The sequence below is a fragment of the Eurytemora carolleeae genome, unplaced genomic scaffold, assembly GCF_000591075.1.
Source record: "Eurytemora carolleeae unplaced genomic scaffold, Eaff_2.0 scaffold1775, whole genome shotgun sequence".
In the NCBI taxonomy this organism is placed as follows: domain Eukaryota; kingdom Metazoa; phylum Arthropoda; class Copepoda; order Calanoida; family Temoridae; genus Eurytemora; species Eurytemora carolleeae.
The window spans coordinates 17,304-37,483 of record NW_019397666.1 but is presented as its reverse complement, the minus strand read 5'-3'; the positions used below and the strand labels follow the sequence as shown (position 1 = coordinate 37,483).

General features: G+C 31.4%; 1 protein-coding gene across 1 annotated transcript in view; it reads right to left on the bottom strand.

The window, feature by feature from the left end:
- The window catches only part of LOC111715411 (RNA-binding protein Musashi homolog 1), a 22,009-nt gene extending 7,802 nt beyond the window's left edge, over positions 1 to 14,207 (bottom strand). Inside the window, exons 1-8 of the mRNA XM_023490723.1 lie at positions 14,162 to 14,207; positions 13,263 to 13,343; positions 13,105 to 13,219; positions 9,423 to 9,497; positions 6,732 to 6,746; positions 3,041 to 3,125; positions 1,472 to 1,613; positions 1,235 to 1,440 (exon numbers count right to left, since the gene is read on the bottom strand). Of these exons, the coding sequence (XP_023346491.1) occupies positions 1,235 to 1,440; positions 1,472 to 1,613; positions 3,041 to 3,125; positions 6,732 to 6,746; positions 9,423 to 9,497; positions 13,105 to 13,219; positions 13,263 to 13,343; positions 14,162 to 14,175 (733 nt within the window). The 5' untranslated portion in view covers positions 14,176 to 14,207. The remainder of the gene's footprint in view (positions 1 to 1,234; positions 1,441 to 1,471; positions 1,614 to 3,040; positions 3,126 to 6,731; positions 6,747 to 9,422; positions 9,498 to 13,104; positions 13,220 to 13,262; positions 13,344 to 14,161) is intronic.
- Positions 14,208 to 20,180: the final 5,973 nt, after the last annotated feature.

Sequence of the window (20,180 nt, the reverse complement as noted above, 5' to 3'; positions counted from 1 at the left end):
TCATCCGCGCCATTTTTATCCTTCCGTACCCTTCCTCTAATTCCCATGGTGTAATTTATATTTATATGAATAGTGTCATGTTGAGTTAATATATAGCTAGGTAGATTAGATATAAAGGTAGGAAGGTAGGTAAAAAAGAAGGAAGGTAGTTAGGTAACTAGGTAGGTAGATATATATAAGAGCAGGAAGGTAGTAAGCTAGACAGGTAGGTAGGTAGATATATATATATATATAAAGGTAAGAAAGAAGGTAGATATAAAAGTAGGAAATTATTTGGTAGTAAGTAGGTATGTAGGAAGAAAGGTATGTAGATATATTTAAAGGTAGGAAGGAAGGAAGGTAAGTATATATTTATTTAAATATAGGAAGGTAGGTATTTAAGTCGGTAGATAAATATAAAGGCAGGTAGGTAGGTAGGTATATATAAAGGTAGGAAGGTAGGTAAGTAGATAGATATAAAGGTAGGAAAGTTATAAAGGCAGGACAGTTGTTAGGTAGTAAGGTAGGTAGGTAGGAAGAAATATAGGTAGGATGATGAGTAAATGAAAACAAGTATTTAAGGTCCAGAAACAATGGTTTCATTGTAAACCTAGTAGATGGATACTATAGATACAAGATACTAGATACTAGATACTCAGCAACAATTAATCAAGGAGACAGGTGTAGGGAAAACAAGGACGGGGAGACCTGATAAGGACAAGGATAGTATAACGACAGGAAAAGGACAAGGAGATGATAAAGACATGATAAGGACAATGAGAGGATAAGGACAAGGACAGGTGAAAGACAAGGAAAGCATAAGAACAAGGGCAGTATAAGGACAAGGACAAGATAAGGATAAGATAATGCCAAGGACAGATAAGGACATGGACAGGATAAGGACAAGGACAGGATAAGGACAAGGACAGGATAAGGAAATGGACAGGATAAGGACAAGGACAGGACAAGGACAGGACAAGGACAGGACAAGGACAAGGACAGGATAAGGATAGGGAGAAGAGGGGAGAGTACTGAGGACAAAAAATGGGAAAGAACAAAAAAGTAATAAGAAATAAACTAGACTCTGAACGGGAAACATAAAAAAGAGAAATGAAGAAGAATAAAAGCTTGCAAAGGATTGTATTTGTAACAAAATATTACTTCAAATCGATTAATTGATTGGCTGATTGATTAATTGATTGATTGTGTGCTTGATTGATTGATTTATTGAATCTACAACTCCATGTCGACCTACCTACTGAATGCGCTAGATGCTGAGGAAGATGCTGAAGAGCATGAGGTTGAACCTGAGGAGGTGCCTGAGAGGTGAGGGCAGGTAAACCTTGTGGGAGAAGGGAGAGGGCGGGCATAACACCCAGGTTAGATAAGATGACCCGCTTTCCTAGCAGAGCAGCTGTATTAGCGGCCTGTACTACTTCCTTGGGCTGGGCTTTCTTACATATAATAATAATCAATAATAATAATAATAACCCTTACCTTCTTGTTCTTAATTGTATGAAAGTGTATCTCACACACTCTATCGACGACCTCCTCGCTCTCGAAGGTAACGAAGCCGAATCCTCTATGTCTCTTGGTCTGCTGGTCCATCAACATAACCGCCTCGTCCACCTTTCCTACACACGAGACCAGAATAGTGCATTATTCCATTTTTTAAGAGACTGTTCATACTTGTAAATTCTTATTATATATTCTTATTTTTCTAGCCTAAAATTAAATGTCAGGAAACTTAATTGTCTAGCCTAAAATTGATTATTTAAAACTGACTTACATGTTTATGCTTAAGAAACATGCAATGAAGGATATCAACAAAATTCAACACTTTTTAGATAATGGAGAAAATAGAAGATTTTGAAAAAGAAACAGGAATGAAAACATTAAAGGTTAAATTTGATAAGAAAAATAAAATTAAAGATGGGATGAAAAAAAATAAAATTAAAAGATGGGATGAAAAAAAATAAAATTAAAAGATTGGATGAGAAATATAAAATTAAAAGATGGGATGAGAAAAATAAAATGAAAAAATGGGATGAGAAAAATAAAATTAAAAGATGGGATGAGAAAAATAAAATTAAAAAATGGGATGAGAAAAATAAAATTAAAAGATGGGATGAGAAAAATAAGATTAAAAAATGGGATGAGAAAAATAAAATTAAAAGATTGGATGAGAAAAGTAAAATAAAAGGATTTGATGAGAAAAATCAGATTAACGGATTTGATGAGAAAAGTAAAATAAAAGGATTGGATGAGAAAAATCAAATTAAAAGAAGGGACGAGAAAACGGTTTCTAATTTTCTAATTATTTAGAATTAGTTAATTGGCTAGATGAATCTACACTTTTCCTTCTAAATTCCAGGGTGTCTTTAGAAACCTTTAATGATGGGGTTTAACAAATATTTCTTCAGTGGTAATCATTGAACATGGGATTTAATAACCTTGTTTAACTCCCTTATGTTTCTTAAACTTTGAAACCCCTACATGCAACTATTTCAGGAAACCTTTAAATCAATTAAATCTAGTTACTTGCAAATGCCTATTTTCAAGGAAGGTTAACCAACCTGCACTTTCTTACAATAAACTTCTTTTACTTAATCCTTCCCTCCCCCCATTAAAAAAATATTTAAAAAAGAAATCATTCTTAAAATAAAATAGGTTTTAATAAAATTCAACTGATGTGATTTATTTTAAAATTACCGTAAAATGACTAGAAATGTTAAACATTTTTTAAAAGCATTTTTTAAAAATGTTTTAAAATGTTGTGAAGTTTTTAAAAGTTTTCAAATCTACCTGAACCCCTATCTCCTTAACTTTCCATACAAACACAAACTTTGAGAGATTTTAGAAATTCTATTTATTAAACAGGAAAGAGAAGGGAGGCAGGAAGGAAGGTATGGAAATAGGAAGTGAAAAGGGGGCGGTATTGACGAAAGGGGAAGGGCGCAGAAAAATAAGAAGAAAAGATAAAAGAACACAGAATTGCACAAGAACAAATGTGAGAATTTTATATTTAAAGGTTTTTAATATAAAAAATATATATATTTACCGAACTGGTTAAAATACGCTTTAACCTCCTCGGAACTGGTTTCCTGAGACACGCCTCCGACAAATATCTTCTTTTGATCTGAACACTGGCACAAACTCTATTTTTCTAATTCCTATGCTTGGGCAACCTGATGATTTGAAATTTCAAAGAGTAACGAATTGGGGTTACAAAAATACAAAAATACAAAAATTAGAGATTAAAAAAAAAAATTGTGGAAGAAATTAAATGGGACAAAGGAATTTTCAAATCCCTATATTTTGGGAACCTGAAGGTGTAAGCCTTTAATATTTCAAACTTATATTATTTTATCTAACAGAATTCACAGTTTGAAATATATAAGGTCTATGGCATTGGATTGCCAACATATAGGAATTAGAAAATCAGAGTTTGTGGAGAAGACTCAATTCCTTTCCCGTTATTGCGCGTTAGAACGAGATCTTAAATGTTTTTAATCCTAACTCCTCTTAGTCCTCTTAGTTCTCTTAGTACTCTTAGTCCTTTTAGTCCTCGTAGTGAAGAACTATTAAGAAAAAGAAAATGTTTTAAAATTCCAAATGTGGAACCAGATAAATTTGATCTTCTCATTAAATGAGTTACGAGGTCACACAATCGTACCAGTAACGTCGCAAGAATTTAACCTTCTCCCTCTGTCTTATAGTTTAGTGTGATGAGGACTAAGTCAGTGTTGCGGAGAGTATTATTTAAATCAAAACAATATCTAACATCATACATACTGTATAGTGTATACCACTTTTTTTTGAATACCACCGTATTTTGGACGTTTTCTGATGTTTTTTCATAAAATTTATGTAAGGAAGGAACTGAAAACCTGCCTCAAACTCTAAATTATGATCCTTATATTTTTGCAATCTGACGGAGATATTTAATTAATAGATCAAAATAGTCAAATATTGAAATATCAAAGGTTTACACGGTTAGGTTGCAAGAATAAGAGATTTATAACTAGATTTTGAGGCAAGTGTTGTTTTTTATAAACATGTTTTTTTTATAAAACCCTTTTTTCCTAATCATAGGGTGAAAACTTCTAATCAAGTTATTAATTACAACCTTTAATCTAATAATATATATTGAAAGACATTATTAATTAACATCCATAATTTAATTTTGCTTGGGTTAAAAATAGAAAATTTGTGAATAGACACTGATTAAACCCTGCAATCCCCTGCTGGGCCGGGGGGTCCATATATTTATTCATCCAAGTTAGAAACAAAAATAAAGGATGAGAGAGAAATAATTGAAGAGAGGTAAGAAGAATAAATAAAATAATTAGAAAAAATGTCAGATCTACAAAAAGAACTGGTTGGTAATATGGAAATAAGAAGTTTTGATTAGTATAAGAAATCAAACAAAGCGTAATATATTCCATAGATATGCATTAAATAACACAACCCTTTAGTATTAAATGGAAAAAGGAAAACTCTACACTCATACGATAAAATGGGACCAAAAGTAAAGGATCACTGAATCTTTTTTCCTTAATATGTTCCTACTAAGTAAAGTTTAAAATTACTCTACTTAAGTCCAATTTTACTGAACTTAAACTGAGTCTGAGTAGTGGATTACACAGTCGACTCTGAAGAAAAATATCAGATATATGAGGACAAGTTTATTTTATTATATATTTCATATATTCTATATATTACTGAGCTCTGCAGATTTAATATATCTTTTCATATCATCTTTATATCCTTTACTTTATATCCTTTACTTTATATCCTTTACTTTATATCCTTTACTTTATGTTTTACATTATAACTTTGCTTTTACTTTTTACCGTTTCATTGCCCGTTGATTTTTCCTCACTAAATTACTTCTACTTTTTGTTGCCATAGCCATGTTGATTTTAGAACTATAAATCAGTAATTGGAAAAATTCTCAGAAATATTTGCGTGCAAGAGCTTACAATTATTGGATCACATGGTATTGTCATGGTTTCATCAATATCTATACTTAACTGTATATACTTTATCTATTTTATAATTTTAATAATATTTCTTTTACATTGTTAATTTACTTTTCTTTCTTATATTTTGTTAGATATGTTCAGATTGGAGATAATAATCTAGTTTTTCTATATTTCTCGGTCAAATCTACGGTTTAGTATAGAATAATCTACAATAGATCCTTCAAAAAGGAATTGAGTTTTGCCATAAACTCTGATTTCCTTAACTCTTTTTCTTTGTAACACAATGTCGTAGGCTTTTTTTAGACTTATTTCAAACTATTAATTTTTCTACAACAAATAATCCAAGTTTGAAATATCAAAGGTTTGCCCTATCAGGTTGCAAAGATATTGGGATCCGAAGATTTGAGTTTGTGGCAAAAATTCAATTTCTTTGAATAGCAAATAAATTCTCGAAAAAACGCAGATTTTTTCTAGCATTCTATATTTCATTTTTAATATTTTTGTTAGTTCTAGGATACAGCTAAGTTGTTTATAACTAGGACTGAAGGGAAGAAAAGTGATTTTCTGCTACTTCGCGAAACCTATTAAAACGCATCTACACACAAACGTCACACAAACGCTTTTAGAAAATAAACATTTTGTTCGTTGTATTGAACTTAACGAAAACAATACATCAAAATGTTCATAATTTTGAACAAAATGTTCATAATTTTGATCAAAATGTTCATAATTTTGATCAAAATGTTCATAATTTTTAACAAAATGTTCATAATTTTTAACAAAATGCACATAACTTTTAACAAAATGCTTATAACTTTTAAAAAAATGTTTCATAATTTTTAACAAAATGTTAAATTTTGAAAATGTTAAGATTTTAAAGCATGTCTTGAATAAATGTAAATAATGGACGAATTAAGGGCAGCAAATTTCTTGTAGAAGGTGCGTACTAAAGGGTGTAAAGAAAAAAACTAATCCTTAAAAAAAATATTAAGCTGCATTTTTACACTTTTTTATTTCATAAAGGGTTACATATTATTTTGTATGGTTAAGAATGAAAATCATTTTACATGTAGTTCTAAGATCTGTAATCCTCTTTTCGTGCTCACTACCTCCAGCCTCTTAGGGATGGATTCTAAACATTTTCTGCATATTTTTAGTCTTTGGTCAATCTCTCTTCAAACAGAAAATTTATTGTGGACTAATGATATTTTTCATTCTTGGTTATGACAAATAAAATTATGAATAAAATTTTCAGTGAGTTTTGAAAAACGATCATGGCATCTATCTATTATCTTCAAAACTCATGTAAACTTCTTTTTATTATAAAACATTCAAAATAATATGTGAACCTTAAAAAGAAGAATATATTTGATAAAAATATGTATTTTTCATAGTTCAACAATTATTTTTCAAAAGATGAGTTTTTTCTTAAACCTTTAATTTCTATCTATCTATCAATCCTAGTTCCCTCTCTTAGCGGCTATCTGTCTATAACCAGCTATTAATCTATCTATCTAGTAAGTTGCTATCTCTCTAACCAGGTATCTATCTATATATATATATATATAGCTGGTTGCTTGCTATATAGAAAACCAATATTATCTATACTTAGTGTAATCAATCCTTATTTCTGAACATACAGGAGGTACACGTCAAAAAAAGACACAAAAAAACTTTTTTTTGGTACCCCCTGCATATTAATACGAGGTGTCTATTGGTAAAGTGTGTTACCCGATAAAATCAATATTTTTATATATTCAGAACACTCCTTGCATCATCCTACAATAAGAAGGAAAAAATCTTTATAAAAGTAAAATCATTTTTTTAAACCAGAACCAAATCATAAATCAATTTTGAAGTAAAATAAATGCAATAAATAATATATTTTTGAAGTCATGAAAGATGAAATTTTATTTCCTGAAGCGGAGACAGCAAAAAATAGTTTTATAAATAGAGTTTTCCATCCCGGATGTACAGGATGTCCCAAGAAACATGACAGCTGGGAGTCGACTTATATTGCCGATAATTTTGAATGCAGAACAATGGCAGACCACATTTTGAAAATACCAGGACTAAGTGATTGTTTTAAGAATTATTTTATAGGACAAAGACAATCTCGAAGACATGTTTCGTAGAACATTCTTATTTATTTTTTGAAAGATAAGTAAGGCATATTTTGTTTACGCACTGCGCATGCGCAATTTTCATCATTCATCAATATCACAGAAATTTTATTTTCTAACCAATGGTGTATATTTTTTTTAATCCCCCCTCCCCCTAAAACAGACTCTGATTTAATGTATTACAGAATCGAGCTTTACTTTATTTTNAAAAATTAATAATAAGTTAGCTTTTTTCTTGTAATAAATTTAGGTTTAAAATTTAGTTTTTCAAGCTTCATTTCTGGATTTCCTTATTCTTTTAAAATTGAAATTTGGGCAAAATTTCTCCATTTCAACCGACCATAAATCTTTCCTTGGGTCATGTCACCTACTACAAAAAGTTAGGGCCCGATCGGTTCAGCCGTTTATATACACAAAAACAAACAAACAAACAAACAGACAACAGAATAAAAAGAAAGACGACAGATTCATGTAAAATGTGTAGGAGGAGGNTATATGAAGATAAAATATGATTAGACCAGTTCATTTACATACTTGGCTAGTCTAATATCAGATTAAGAGGAACAGTACAACTGAAAAAAGCTTTATGTATTTTTTATTTTTAATCTTCGATTTTTGATGCTTGTAAGAATGTGAAATATGTTTATCCTTTGTTTATAACGCTGAGAAATAAGTATTTTACAACAAGTAATTCAGATAACACTCAAACTATTTTTTCTTTTCAGAAGAACAGACATTTTCTAAATTGTTTGATAAATTCTAAAATTCTATTTNGGGGGGGGGGTAGTTTTTAACGAAAACATTATGATTAAGGAATTAATTTTATTTTTTAGAATATTTTTAATTTCGTTTTGATAGTTTTATTCAACGGAAATTTTTATAAATATTAAAATTTATATACATATATATACTAGCTTGGAACCCAGCAATGCACATTATACTCATAGTTACTCCCCGATCTTGGTCGTAAATTACAATTTTAGCTATTTAACCAATAAAAGGTGACCCACTCAACTTAGACTAATAAAAATCGGTAAATTGGTTAAGGGATTGCTGAGTTATGATCGGACAAACAAACAAACAAACAGACAAACAGAGATTACAACTTTATATGTATAGGTATATAGATATAAATATATTTCTAAGTGTGTTCAGATTCAGTTTGCATAAAATAAACAAATCCGGCAGATTTACCTAATCTTGAATATCCCCCCCCCCCTTCAAGAGAAACAATATTTTGCAACTTTCTGAAGTTTAGCCTTTAACCAGGACATATTTGCGAGGCCAGGGGGAGAAATTCGTACATTTTTACTTTTTTTCGCGAATGTCTTAAATCTTAAGGATTTGTAACATAATTAGTAACTTTCAATTGTAAACGTCATTTTTAGTGATACTGCAATTAAGGAGTGGCATGTCCGATTGTCTGATGAGATATCCTTATTTTTCTAGCTGAAAATTAAATGCCAAATTAAGTGTACAGTGTACAGTGTACACTTCACGAAAACGACGTTGTATAGCCGATTTTTAAATAAACTAGAAATTCAAGGCGCTTCGCGCCCTTCTTTCTAGGCTTTTAGAGCGCTTTGCGCCCATCTTCTATTTAAATTGTGAACATGTTCTTTTTGTTTACATTTTAAAAAAAGAAGAAAAAAAATTTGCGGATTTTCAAAAAATTAATTTTTTTTACAAAATCAAAAACCTTTAAAACACATTTTTAAAAATTTTTTATCATTCATAAACATTCACTGTGGTCATGTGATGTCCCACAAAAAAAATTGGGCCCGATCGGTTCTGCCGTTTTGACGTTTATTGGATACAAACAAACAAACAAACAGACAGACAAGCCAAATTCATATATAGATAACAATAGAATCTTCGTCATTCCTGACCAGAGAGAAATTTTTTTAGGGTACCGTTATAAATCGGACATGCCATTTTACTATTTGACGTCCGATTGAAATCAGGTGTAAAGTCCCTTAATTTGTGTGCATAGTTCATACACTGTACATTGAACTTCAAGGGGGGGGGGAACTGGTGTGTGTGAAAAAAGAGAAAAATGGAAATGTAAAAGTATTTTTGAAGACATTTTCCAGGAGCACCGTGTAGAAAATATTCCTCTAACATATCTTATGATAAATCGTGTTTAAATTTCAAAAATTCTCCAAGAGGGAATTCATAAATTTTACATTCGGAAACGTTGATGCATTTTCTTTAAATATTGTTTGATAATTTAAAAATAAGGATTTAAAAAAATAAAAATCTATTTTGGCGGTTTAGATAAATAAAATTGGACCTTATAAAACTTTTTACACAAAGAGACTTTTGTTCTTACCTGGGTTATAGGATCCTTCATGACAAGAACATCTGTAACTGGACCAAACTGACTAAAATAATCTTTCAGTTTCTCCTAAACGATTCAAGTTCAACATTTTAACACTTTGAGCAACTAGAAAAAGGATGTTCGTGGGTGATGAAATTTAGTAGATTTTCTTAAAGTGATTTTATCATTAAATATGGTGTTCTGAACACTTTAAATATGGTGTTCTGAACTAATTGAATATGGTGTTCTGAACACAATGAATATGATGTTCTGAACACGTTGTTAAATATGGAGTTCTGAACACATTAAAGATGGTGTTCTGAACACATTAAATATGGTGTTCTGAACACATTACATATGGTGTTCTGAACACATTAAAAATGTTGTTCTAAACACACTAAATATGGTGTTCTAAACACATTAAATATGGTTTTCTAAGCACATTAAATATGGTGTTATGAACACATTAAATATGGTGTTCTGAACACATTAAATATGGTGTTCTAAACACATTAAATATGGTGTTCTATCCCCTGCTCTTATACAAACACGCTTTAACCTCGCTCTTTCACCCCTGCAATCCTTAACTCCTTGAGATAATATATTTAAATGTTCCTCATAATAATCTGTAGACTTTGCTAAACTGGAGAATATACTCCCTAAACTGGAGAATATACTCCCTAAACTGGAGAATATACTCCATAAACTGGAGAATATACTCCCTTAACTGTAGAATATACTCCCTAAACTGTAGAATATACTCCCTAAACTGTAGAATATACTCCCTAAACTGGAGAATATACTCCCTAAAATGGAGAATATACTCCCTAAACTGTAGAATATACTCCCTAAACTGTAGAATATACTCCCTAAACTGGAGAATATACTCCCTAAACTGGAGAATATACTCCCTAAACTGTAGAATATACTCCCTAAACTGGAGAATATACTCCCTTAACTGTAGAATATACTCCCTAAACTGGAGAATATACTCCCTTAACTGTAGAATATACTCACTAAACTGGAGAATATACTCCCTAAACTGTAGAATATACTCCCTAAACTGTAGAATATACTCCCTAAACTGTAGAATATACTCCCTAAACTGTAGAATATACTCCCTAAACTGTAGAATATACTCCCTAAACTGTAGAATATACTCCCTAAACTGTAGAATATACCCCCTAAACTGTAGAATATGAAAAGTGTCCAGGGCACCTATGACGGTGTGACAGCTTTTAAATAATTACACCCGGCCTTGGTCACAACAAAATATTTAAGGCACTAAAAAAAACAAATTTGAAGAATGTCCTGACATAAACCTTGTATGGGTTATCTAAAATAAATATTAAAGAAAATCTTAAAATATTATTTATAAACAAAAAGATATTTTAAGGTAAATTTTTTTGTCAGAAAAATTATTTACATGTCCTCTAACCTGGTTGACGTAAAAGTAAAATAAGAAAGCTGTGTGTAATCATCTTTAGTTAAGAAAAAGTTTCTTTTTGACCGTTGTTAACAATTCACGTGATATGCGCTGGATTCAGTTTAAGATGTGCTATAATATATGAAAACAAATTTGCAAAAGAGTTTCGAGGATTTGTTAAACAGTTTCGAGACTTTTTGTATGATTTCGTAGAAAAAATAAATTTGCTCTAAAATTCAGAATTCTGGCCTCACAGGGAAACTAAAGTTTAAACCGTACAATCACTTAAATGATGAAAAAGAACTAAAAATAAACAATCATATTAATTATAAACAAACCACGTTTCTTCCCTTGTCTTCTTGTAAGGTATTCAAATAAAGAAATTCCATCTATTCTAGATACTAGGCTGATTTCCTTTTTAGATACATTACCCTTCTTACAATCCATATACTCGAAATACCGCGGGAACCAAATCCATATGCTCTGAGTACAGCGGGAACCAAATCTATATACTCGGTGTACAGCGGGAACCAAATCCATATAATCGGAGTACAGCGGGAACCAAATCCATATAATCGGAGTACAGCGGGAACCAAATCCATATACCCGGAGTACAGGGGAATCAAATCCATATACTCGGAGTACCGCGGGAATCAAATCCATATACTCGGAGTACAGCGGGAACCAAATCCATATAATCGGAGTACAGCGGGAACCAAATCCATATAATCGGAGTACAGCGGGAACCAAATCCATATACTCGGAGTACAGGGGAATCAAATCCATATACCCGGAGTACCGCGGGAACCAAATCCATATACTCGGAGTACCGCGGGAATCAAATCCATATACTCGGAGTACCGCGGGAACCAAATCCATATACTCGGGAGTACAACGGGAACCAAATCCATATACTCGGAGTACAGCGGGAACCAAATCCATATACTCGGAGTACAGCGGGAACACAATCCATATACTCGGAGTACATGTAGCATTTTCTGTTGTAATGATTAGTACGATCTTTATTATCCATGTTATCAAGACATCTTATCTATTTTCAATGTGACCCTGACCGGCCAATCCGGTCAGTTTGATTTACCTGTATATAAATAAATGAGTACTAGATGAAACGTTGTGTTATACGGACGAATACAGAGCTTTGAGTTTTGGCTAGAGATTGAGAGCCTTGAGTTTTGGCTAGAGATAGAGTCAGTGAGACTATAATTAGACTTTGAGTAGAGTAATCTCGGGACTTAGATTTATTACATACAGCGGGAACCAAATCCATATACTCGGAGTACTGCGGGAACAAAATCCATATACTTGGAGTACAGCGGGAACCAAATCCATATACTCGGAGTACAGCGGGAACCAAATCCGTGTACTCGGAGTACAGGGGAATCAAATCCTTATACTCGGAGTACAGCGAGAACCAAATCCATATACTCGGAGTACAGCGGGAATCAAATCCATATACTCGGGAGTACAGCGGGAATCAAATCCATATACTCGGGAGTACAGCGGGAATCAAATCCATATACTTGGAGTACAGCGGGAACCAAATCCATATACTCGGAGTACAGCGGGAACCATAATTTCAAATAACCGATCATTAAATGAGTGGCATGTACGATTTACATTTTAAGATTTACATTTTAAAGAGTATCGCTGTAAATTGAACATACCACAATATTAATAAAGGGTAATTTTAATTTACGCTTACAGTCCTTTTAACAATAATGATAGATTACAGTTGCGTGAAGTTTTCTTTAGTATTGCAGAGATAGATGTTTAAAGGGCACCATGGAGAATCCTTAATGGTTTTTCTAAGTGAGGGCTCATGTGAAACAATGTTTACAATTCCTCTCTAGAAGGAAAATGTAATATTCCAGTAATCTATTCATTTCTCTTGTGATCAAAGTATACTTTTCTTCCTTTACACTTCAAACACTTGACAAAAGGACAAGGGGAGGGGGGGAAATGGAGGTAAACAAAAATTTGCCATTTTTTTCCATCTTTTCTCATTGATTTTGTCGATTTTATTTTTAAAAAATATGGAAAAAACGAGAAATGTCGTTTCAATGCCATAAAGGAGTCATACGGTCTCAGAAAATAGAGGGTTTGTTAGAGGGGTTAAAACAATTGAGGTGTGAGAATATAGAGATTGAGAAAATAGAGTTGTGAGAAAATTGATGCAGAAAATAGAAGTGAGAGAAAATAGAATTGTTAGAAAATAGAGTGTAAAGTTTGAGGAGTTGAACTCTCTGCCTGATTAGTTTGCCAAGATAATCCGCCAACAAATAATTTTCCCGGCGCGCTGTCACTAGAGGGTGTTGACCTGCCGCTAGATCCCCCTTGGGATAGACTGTCAGATCCAAGATATCTAGTAATAATAATAATAATAATAATAATAATAATAATAATACCTGTTATTTGCTGTTTGTGAGATGACCTCTGGGTTAAGAAGGTGACCGGCCTGAAGACTAGCCAGGTGCTCCATGGCAACTCTAAACATAAAAGTATAATTAGTTGCATTCTGTCATACATTTAATAGATTCATACATTCATACATTCTTCCTTTCATTAAAACATTAAAACATTCATATATTCTTCCTTTCATCCTTACACCTTTTCATCCTTTCATTTTTTCACCTTTACATCTATACATCTGTACATCTGTACATCTATACACCCTTACAATGTTTCATTTCATTATTTGTACAATGGCAGGCTTTCTCTCATTTTAAACTATTCTGAAAGGGACTCACAGTCCCTTTAGAGTTCATTATATATATAAACAGAACGAAATAAACTTGAGGAGCTGTGTGTCCGGGGGTAAAAACATAATAATTTTGAGAACTGTTTACAATCAACTAACATTACATATTTTACTAAGTCATCGCCATATTGGTAAACTCCGATATTTTCAACACCGAAAATAAACACTTATATCAAACTTGTTTTTTAAAAACAACTTAAAACATCATTTTAATTACGTCCCAGTCAGCCAAATTACCTAAAGTACCCAGCATGTCACGAACAACGGTAAACTTTAAACCCTTGTAAAACATAACATGTTCAATGCACAACGGTACCCTATGAAACCTTTGTCTGATCAAGAGAATGAATGATATATTCGTATTTGTTTAGCTAACAATTGTGTTTTTTCATCAATGGCACTTTGATCGAATTAACATAACAATATCTTCCCTGTGTTACTCTGACAGAGGTTCCAAGAGCACCGTAGTGAATCAAACCATTTCCAAAACTCAATTAAAGTTACGTTTGTGCAAATTATAAAATAATTAAAAAAATATATATTTACATGAATCCGGCCATTGCTAAGGTTTGAATAAGACTGTAGGGAAGCCGGGATTTTTTTGGCTTCCTGGATTTTCATTTAGCAAATTTAACTGGTTGAACTAAACAGACCAGAAAAGTAATGATAAATGGGAATGAATGGGTATGGGAGGGATATTAATCGGAATGTATGGGGGTATGGGAAGGGTATTAATGGGAATGGATGGGGGTATGGGAGGGATATAAATGGGAATGGATGGGTAAGGGAAGGATGTAAATGGGAATGGATGGGTATGGTAGGGACATGAATGGGAATGGATGGGTATGGGAAGGATGTAAATGGGAATGAATGTGTATGGAAAGGTTGTAAATGGGAATGGATGGGTATGGGAGGGATATGAGTAAGAATGGATGGGTATGGGAAGGATTTGAATAAGAATGATGGGTATGGGAAGGATATTAATGGGAATGGTTGGTTATGGGAAGACATGAAGAAGAATAGATGGGAACTATGTAAGATAAGTAAATCTGTGAAGGATAGAACGTGAGAGTAAGATATTATTCTGGACAAACTGATTGATTATCGAGGATACCTGGAATACAGGGAGGGATAGAGGGATAGATAAATAGATAGATATATTGATAGATAATAAGGTATATAGATAGATAGATAGATATATAAATAGATGGATAAATTAAAAAATAGCTAGATAGATTGATTGATAGAAATAAATATATAGACTAATAGATAAATAGATAGAAAGATATTTAGATAATATATAGATAGAGATACATTGTTCGATAGATAAATAGAAAAATATTAATAAAAAAAAGGATAATTCTTTCTCTCACAAACTAAATTTATCAAACGTTCTAAAACGTAAGATATTCAAAAGACTTGAATTTTGCCAAGGAAATCTATAAATAATTTGATGAAGAAATTACTGAATTGTACAATATAATATAGTATATATCCCCCCCCTTGAATCATTTTAAGAGAAAAATTAATAAATGTTAACGAGTGTTAAAACGATGAAAAAAACTATAGATGTCCAATTTTTCAATTTTTATTTCCAGATCAAAAATCGGTTGTAATTCTTAAAATCATATACCACTGCTTTTAAGCATTGAATACCTTCTTAAAATGGAAATGTTTCTTTAAAGGGACTGTACACGTAGTTTAAAATGACCCTCAGTTAACAATTTACATCCCAAAATCAAAATAAAAGAAAACGACGATATCTTCCACATTGTTATTCAAATCAAAATTTAAATGTTACTTTTTAAAATTGGGTTAGATTTCTATTTTTGTGGAAAGTCTGTTTTCATGTGCGGATGAATAGATGTTAGGAGGGATTGGATATATTGACAAAAAAGATGGATTAAGAGAATACACAGAAATATACTATGCTATACACACACACACACACGGATAATTTACTAGACAGGCAATTAGAAACATTAGATAGATATATATCTATAAATAGATAGGAAATAGGTAGAAAAAAATACATATATACATAGATATAGATAGACATGTAGATAAATAGATAGATAGATAGATAGAAAGAAAAATACATAGATTTAGATAGACATAGATAGATAGATAGATAGATAGATAAATAGATATAGATAGAAAGATAAGGATAGATGGATAAAGAAAGATGGATAAAGAAAGATGGATAAAGATAGATAAAGATAGATAGATAGATAGATAAATATATATAGATAGAAAGATAAGGATAGATGGATAAAGAAAGATGGATAAAGATAGATAAAGATAGATAGATAGATAGATAGATAGATAATCAGATATAGATAGAAAGATAAGGATAGATGGATAAAGATAGATAAAGATAGATAAAGATAGATAGATAGATAGATAAATATATATAGATAGAAAGATAAGGATAGATGGATAAAGATAGATGAATAAAGATAGATAAGATAGATAAAGATATATAGATAGATAGATAGATAGATAAATATATATAGATAGATAGATAGATATATAGATAGATAGATAGATGTGTAAACTAATTACAAATATTCTAAGAACTCTACGGAAAAACTATTTTCAAATATATAACATATTCACTCATTCAGTTTTCCGTACACTTAATAAATACACCCTGCAAAGAGTCTTCGCCACAAACTCTGATTTCTAATCCCTATATCTTTGCAACCCAATGTCGTAGACCCTAGATATTTCAAACTATTTAAAACCCTTATACCTTTATACCTAAATTTGATAAGTATAGTGAATAGATTTATATTGTGGTATAGTGAGAATGTGGTAAAGTATTCTATATTATGCTCGATTGTGGTGAAGTGAGAATGTGGTAAAGTGAGAATGTGGTAAAGTGAGAATGTGGTGTTCTATATTATACTAGAATGTGGTATAGTGAAAATGTGGTATAGTATTCTATATTATACTAGAATGTGGTAAAGTGAGAATGTGGTATAGTATTCTATATTATACTAGAATGTGGTATAGTGAGAATGTGGTATAGTATTCTATATTATACTAGAATGTGGTATAGTGAGAATGCGGTATAGTATTCTATATTATACTAGAATGTGGTATAGTATTCTATATTTTACTATAATGTTGTAAAGTGAGAATGTGGTATAGTAGTATTCTATATTATACTAGAATGTGGTATAGTATTCTATATTATGCTAGAATTATAGTATTCTATATTTTACTATAATGTTGTAAAGTGAGAATGTGGTATAGTAGTATTCTATATTATACTAGAATGTGGTATAGTATTCTATATTATGCTAGAATGTGGTATAGTATTCTATATTATGCTAGAATGTGGTATAGTGGTGACATTTTGATAAATCTTCACAATGTTTGTGAGATGGAATAAACCGTACATTTATTCATCCATTTATTCATCCATTTATCCATCTTGTAAACTTATAGTTTATAAATCTCACAAATATGCTTTAAATATTATTTTTTATGTATAAAGTAATCTAAAAAATAGGGGATATTAAAACTCCCAAGCTCTAGCCCCTTAAGGTCTAGTTACAAAATTGCTAGGTTTACATTCTATAAATGTCAATTACGAGTGTCCCATGACAAGCGTTAAAATTCACTGACATTTTAGCTTTATCTGAGTGAACTTTAGTTTAACACATGGAGCGTTAGAAGAGACTTATACCTTAAANCCCCCCCCCATTGACCCACATTATCAACTTACACCTTTTTAGGATTTTGAGAAGTTTTAACAAGATAAAAATCAGCATGGTCATCATTATGCATTAATACAAATCAAATATATAACTATTAAAGGGACTGTAAGTGTATTCTTATTACAATCCAAATCCAAATTTCGGTCCTCAATCATACTCCAATCCATATCCATATATCTGTCCTTATTTATATTCCAATCCAAATCCATATTTCAGTCCTCATTTATATCCAAATCCATATTCATATTTCTGACCTTATTCCCATTCCCATCCATATACATTTTCAGATACAAAACCCTTATGCATTCCCATCCATCCATTTTCAGATACAAAACCCTTATCCATATTTTATTCCTTCTTCATATTCTGATCTCTATCCAAATTCCTTATATTTCCTCTGCCCCCTCTCTCCCCTCTATATATATCAAGGTATAGAAGATAAGCCTATAAACCTTGTTAATGAATATCACCGCCAGTTGTTTGAAGTCTAAACCTCCTTATCTCTCAACCCTATATTAAACTCAATATTACGCTAAACTAAGAAGACATTATCTCTCAACCATATATTAAACTCAATACCACGCTAAACTAAGAAGACATTATCTCTCAACCCTATATTAAACTCAATATCACGCTAAACTAAGAAGACATTATCTCTCAATCCTATATTAAACTCAATATCACGCTAAACAAAGAAGACATTATCTCTCAACCCAATATTAAACTCAATATCACGCTAAACTAAGAAGATATTATCTCTCAACCATAAACTCACTATCACGCTAAACTAAGAAGACATTATCTCTCAGCCCTATATTAAACGCAATATCACGCTAAACTAAGAAACCTGACCAGTAATTATAGCTAAATATATTCAAATATCCTTCTTTTTCCTCTTGTGTTCAAAATGCGCGTTCATCTGTATCAAATAGAGATAAATATGGATTCAAGTATAAAGGGACTGTAGACCTAATTCCATGTCAATCTCCATAGAAAGAGTAACAATATCTATACATTTCCTCTCTCTGAAAATATTCAATTTTCTATTGCGACTTCTCTCTTAGCAGTAAGGAAATTAACAGAATGACCTCTTTTCAAGAAAACCCATCTTCATCAATGCTATCAAATGTGATGTCACATAAAATTTTGGAGACTGTCCCATTAATCCCCCGGAACCTGGACATAAATGTTTCACACAACATGGTTTCTTGGCGGGGTCTGAGATGGCTCGAGATCTTAACCTGGATATATGTTATCTTAAAGGGACTGTAAGCGTAATTTCAAGTGAGGATCCGGCCTTGCGCAAAGATGGCAATACCCGATTCTGAAAAGTAACCTGGAAACCTTAATCTGATAAAATATGTGGAGATATTGTAGATTTTCTGATTCGAAAAGTGCGTATTTCTGCGAGTTTCTCAATTGCTTTTGATGAACAAGAAATGCGCTAGTCACTTTCGCAGAGAAACCGCAAATAAAAATGAACAGTTTAAAGAAACAAAATTACTAATATCTAATACATTCGTGATCGGGCAAAGCTTTTAAGGGTACCATTGTAAATCGGACATTTCCCTCTTTGCATGGAGGATAACTTGAAATTGCGCGTACAGTCCCTTTAATATGCAAAAAGACATAAAATGAATAAATGTAAAAGAAAATTTGATTTAAGAAAATGTAAATTGATGACGGTTGGATTACAGTGGATGAAGAGATGGAAGAAGGGGGGGGGGGTTTTGGATTGTATCAAGAAGATACTGAACAAAAAAAAGGAGATAAAAAAGTAATTTAATGCTTAGCAAATAATCTGGGAATTTTCCCCTCATTATATTTTCCTACTTTCGTTTTACAGAATTCTTGGAAAATTACCTCGTTTAAGCTTGATAGCTTTATTTCCCATTTGTACAGAAGAGAACAATAATTTAAACCACAAATATTGAGATATCAGTGTTAGGCGATTTTCATAGATTGATACGAAAATGTTAGATAGATCAAAACTGTTAATTTTAATAGGCCGAACATAATAATAACGGTGCATAAAAAAACATTGAAAATTATAAGGCATTTGTAAAAATAATAAGTTTTCTTTCAATATATTGCTTCCTATGCTGAAAGTTTCTTCAGGATATTGGTTTTCAACTTTTAATTTCTTCAACTTTTTGTGGTTCGGAAATACTTTTTTTCCGTAATTTGATTTTTTGGTTGTTTTCTGTTTCAGCCGTTATTTGTAAAAACATTTTTTTCTCTCGATTTTATTAGGTTTCTGTTCGAAGTTTTGTAGTCCTTTAAAAAATGTAATTTTTTTTCAGCTGAAATATTGTTTTTTTTCTTTTCCGTAATTTGATTTTTTGGAGTTTTTTCTGTTTCAGCCGTTTATTTGTAAAAAATGTTTTTTTTTCTTTCGATTTTATTATTTTATTTATTAGGTTCTTTTAAAAATGTCAAAGCTGTTTTCAGCTGGAAAACTTTGAATAAAAAATATTTTCTAACTCATCTGGGTTAAATCCTAATTTTCGTTTCTAATTAGAGAAACTTATATCGACCATTTAAAAAATTTAACATTAAACAATGATTATAAAAAAACCCAAAAAACCTCTAGTTTTCTAATTTCTGAGTAAAAACAATGTAATGTCGAATAAATTACACAAGAAAAGTTGTGTCATTGTTGAAAACAAGTCAAGTGGCCTAAACCTACTTCAAAATTAGACTTATTCTCAAATCTACGAAAAAACTTTTAACAGATTTACTGCGTTAAAGAGGCTCATTATAAAACTTTGCAAAATAAAACGTGAGATATCTAGACATTAACAATTTGAATTTTATCATTCTAGAACTCTATTTAC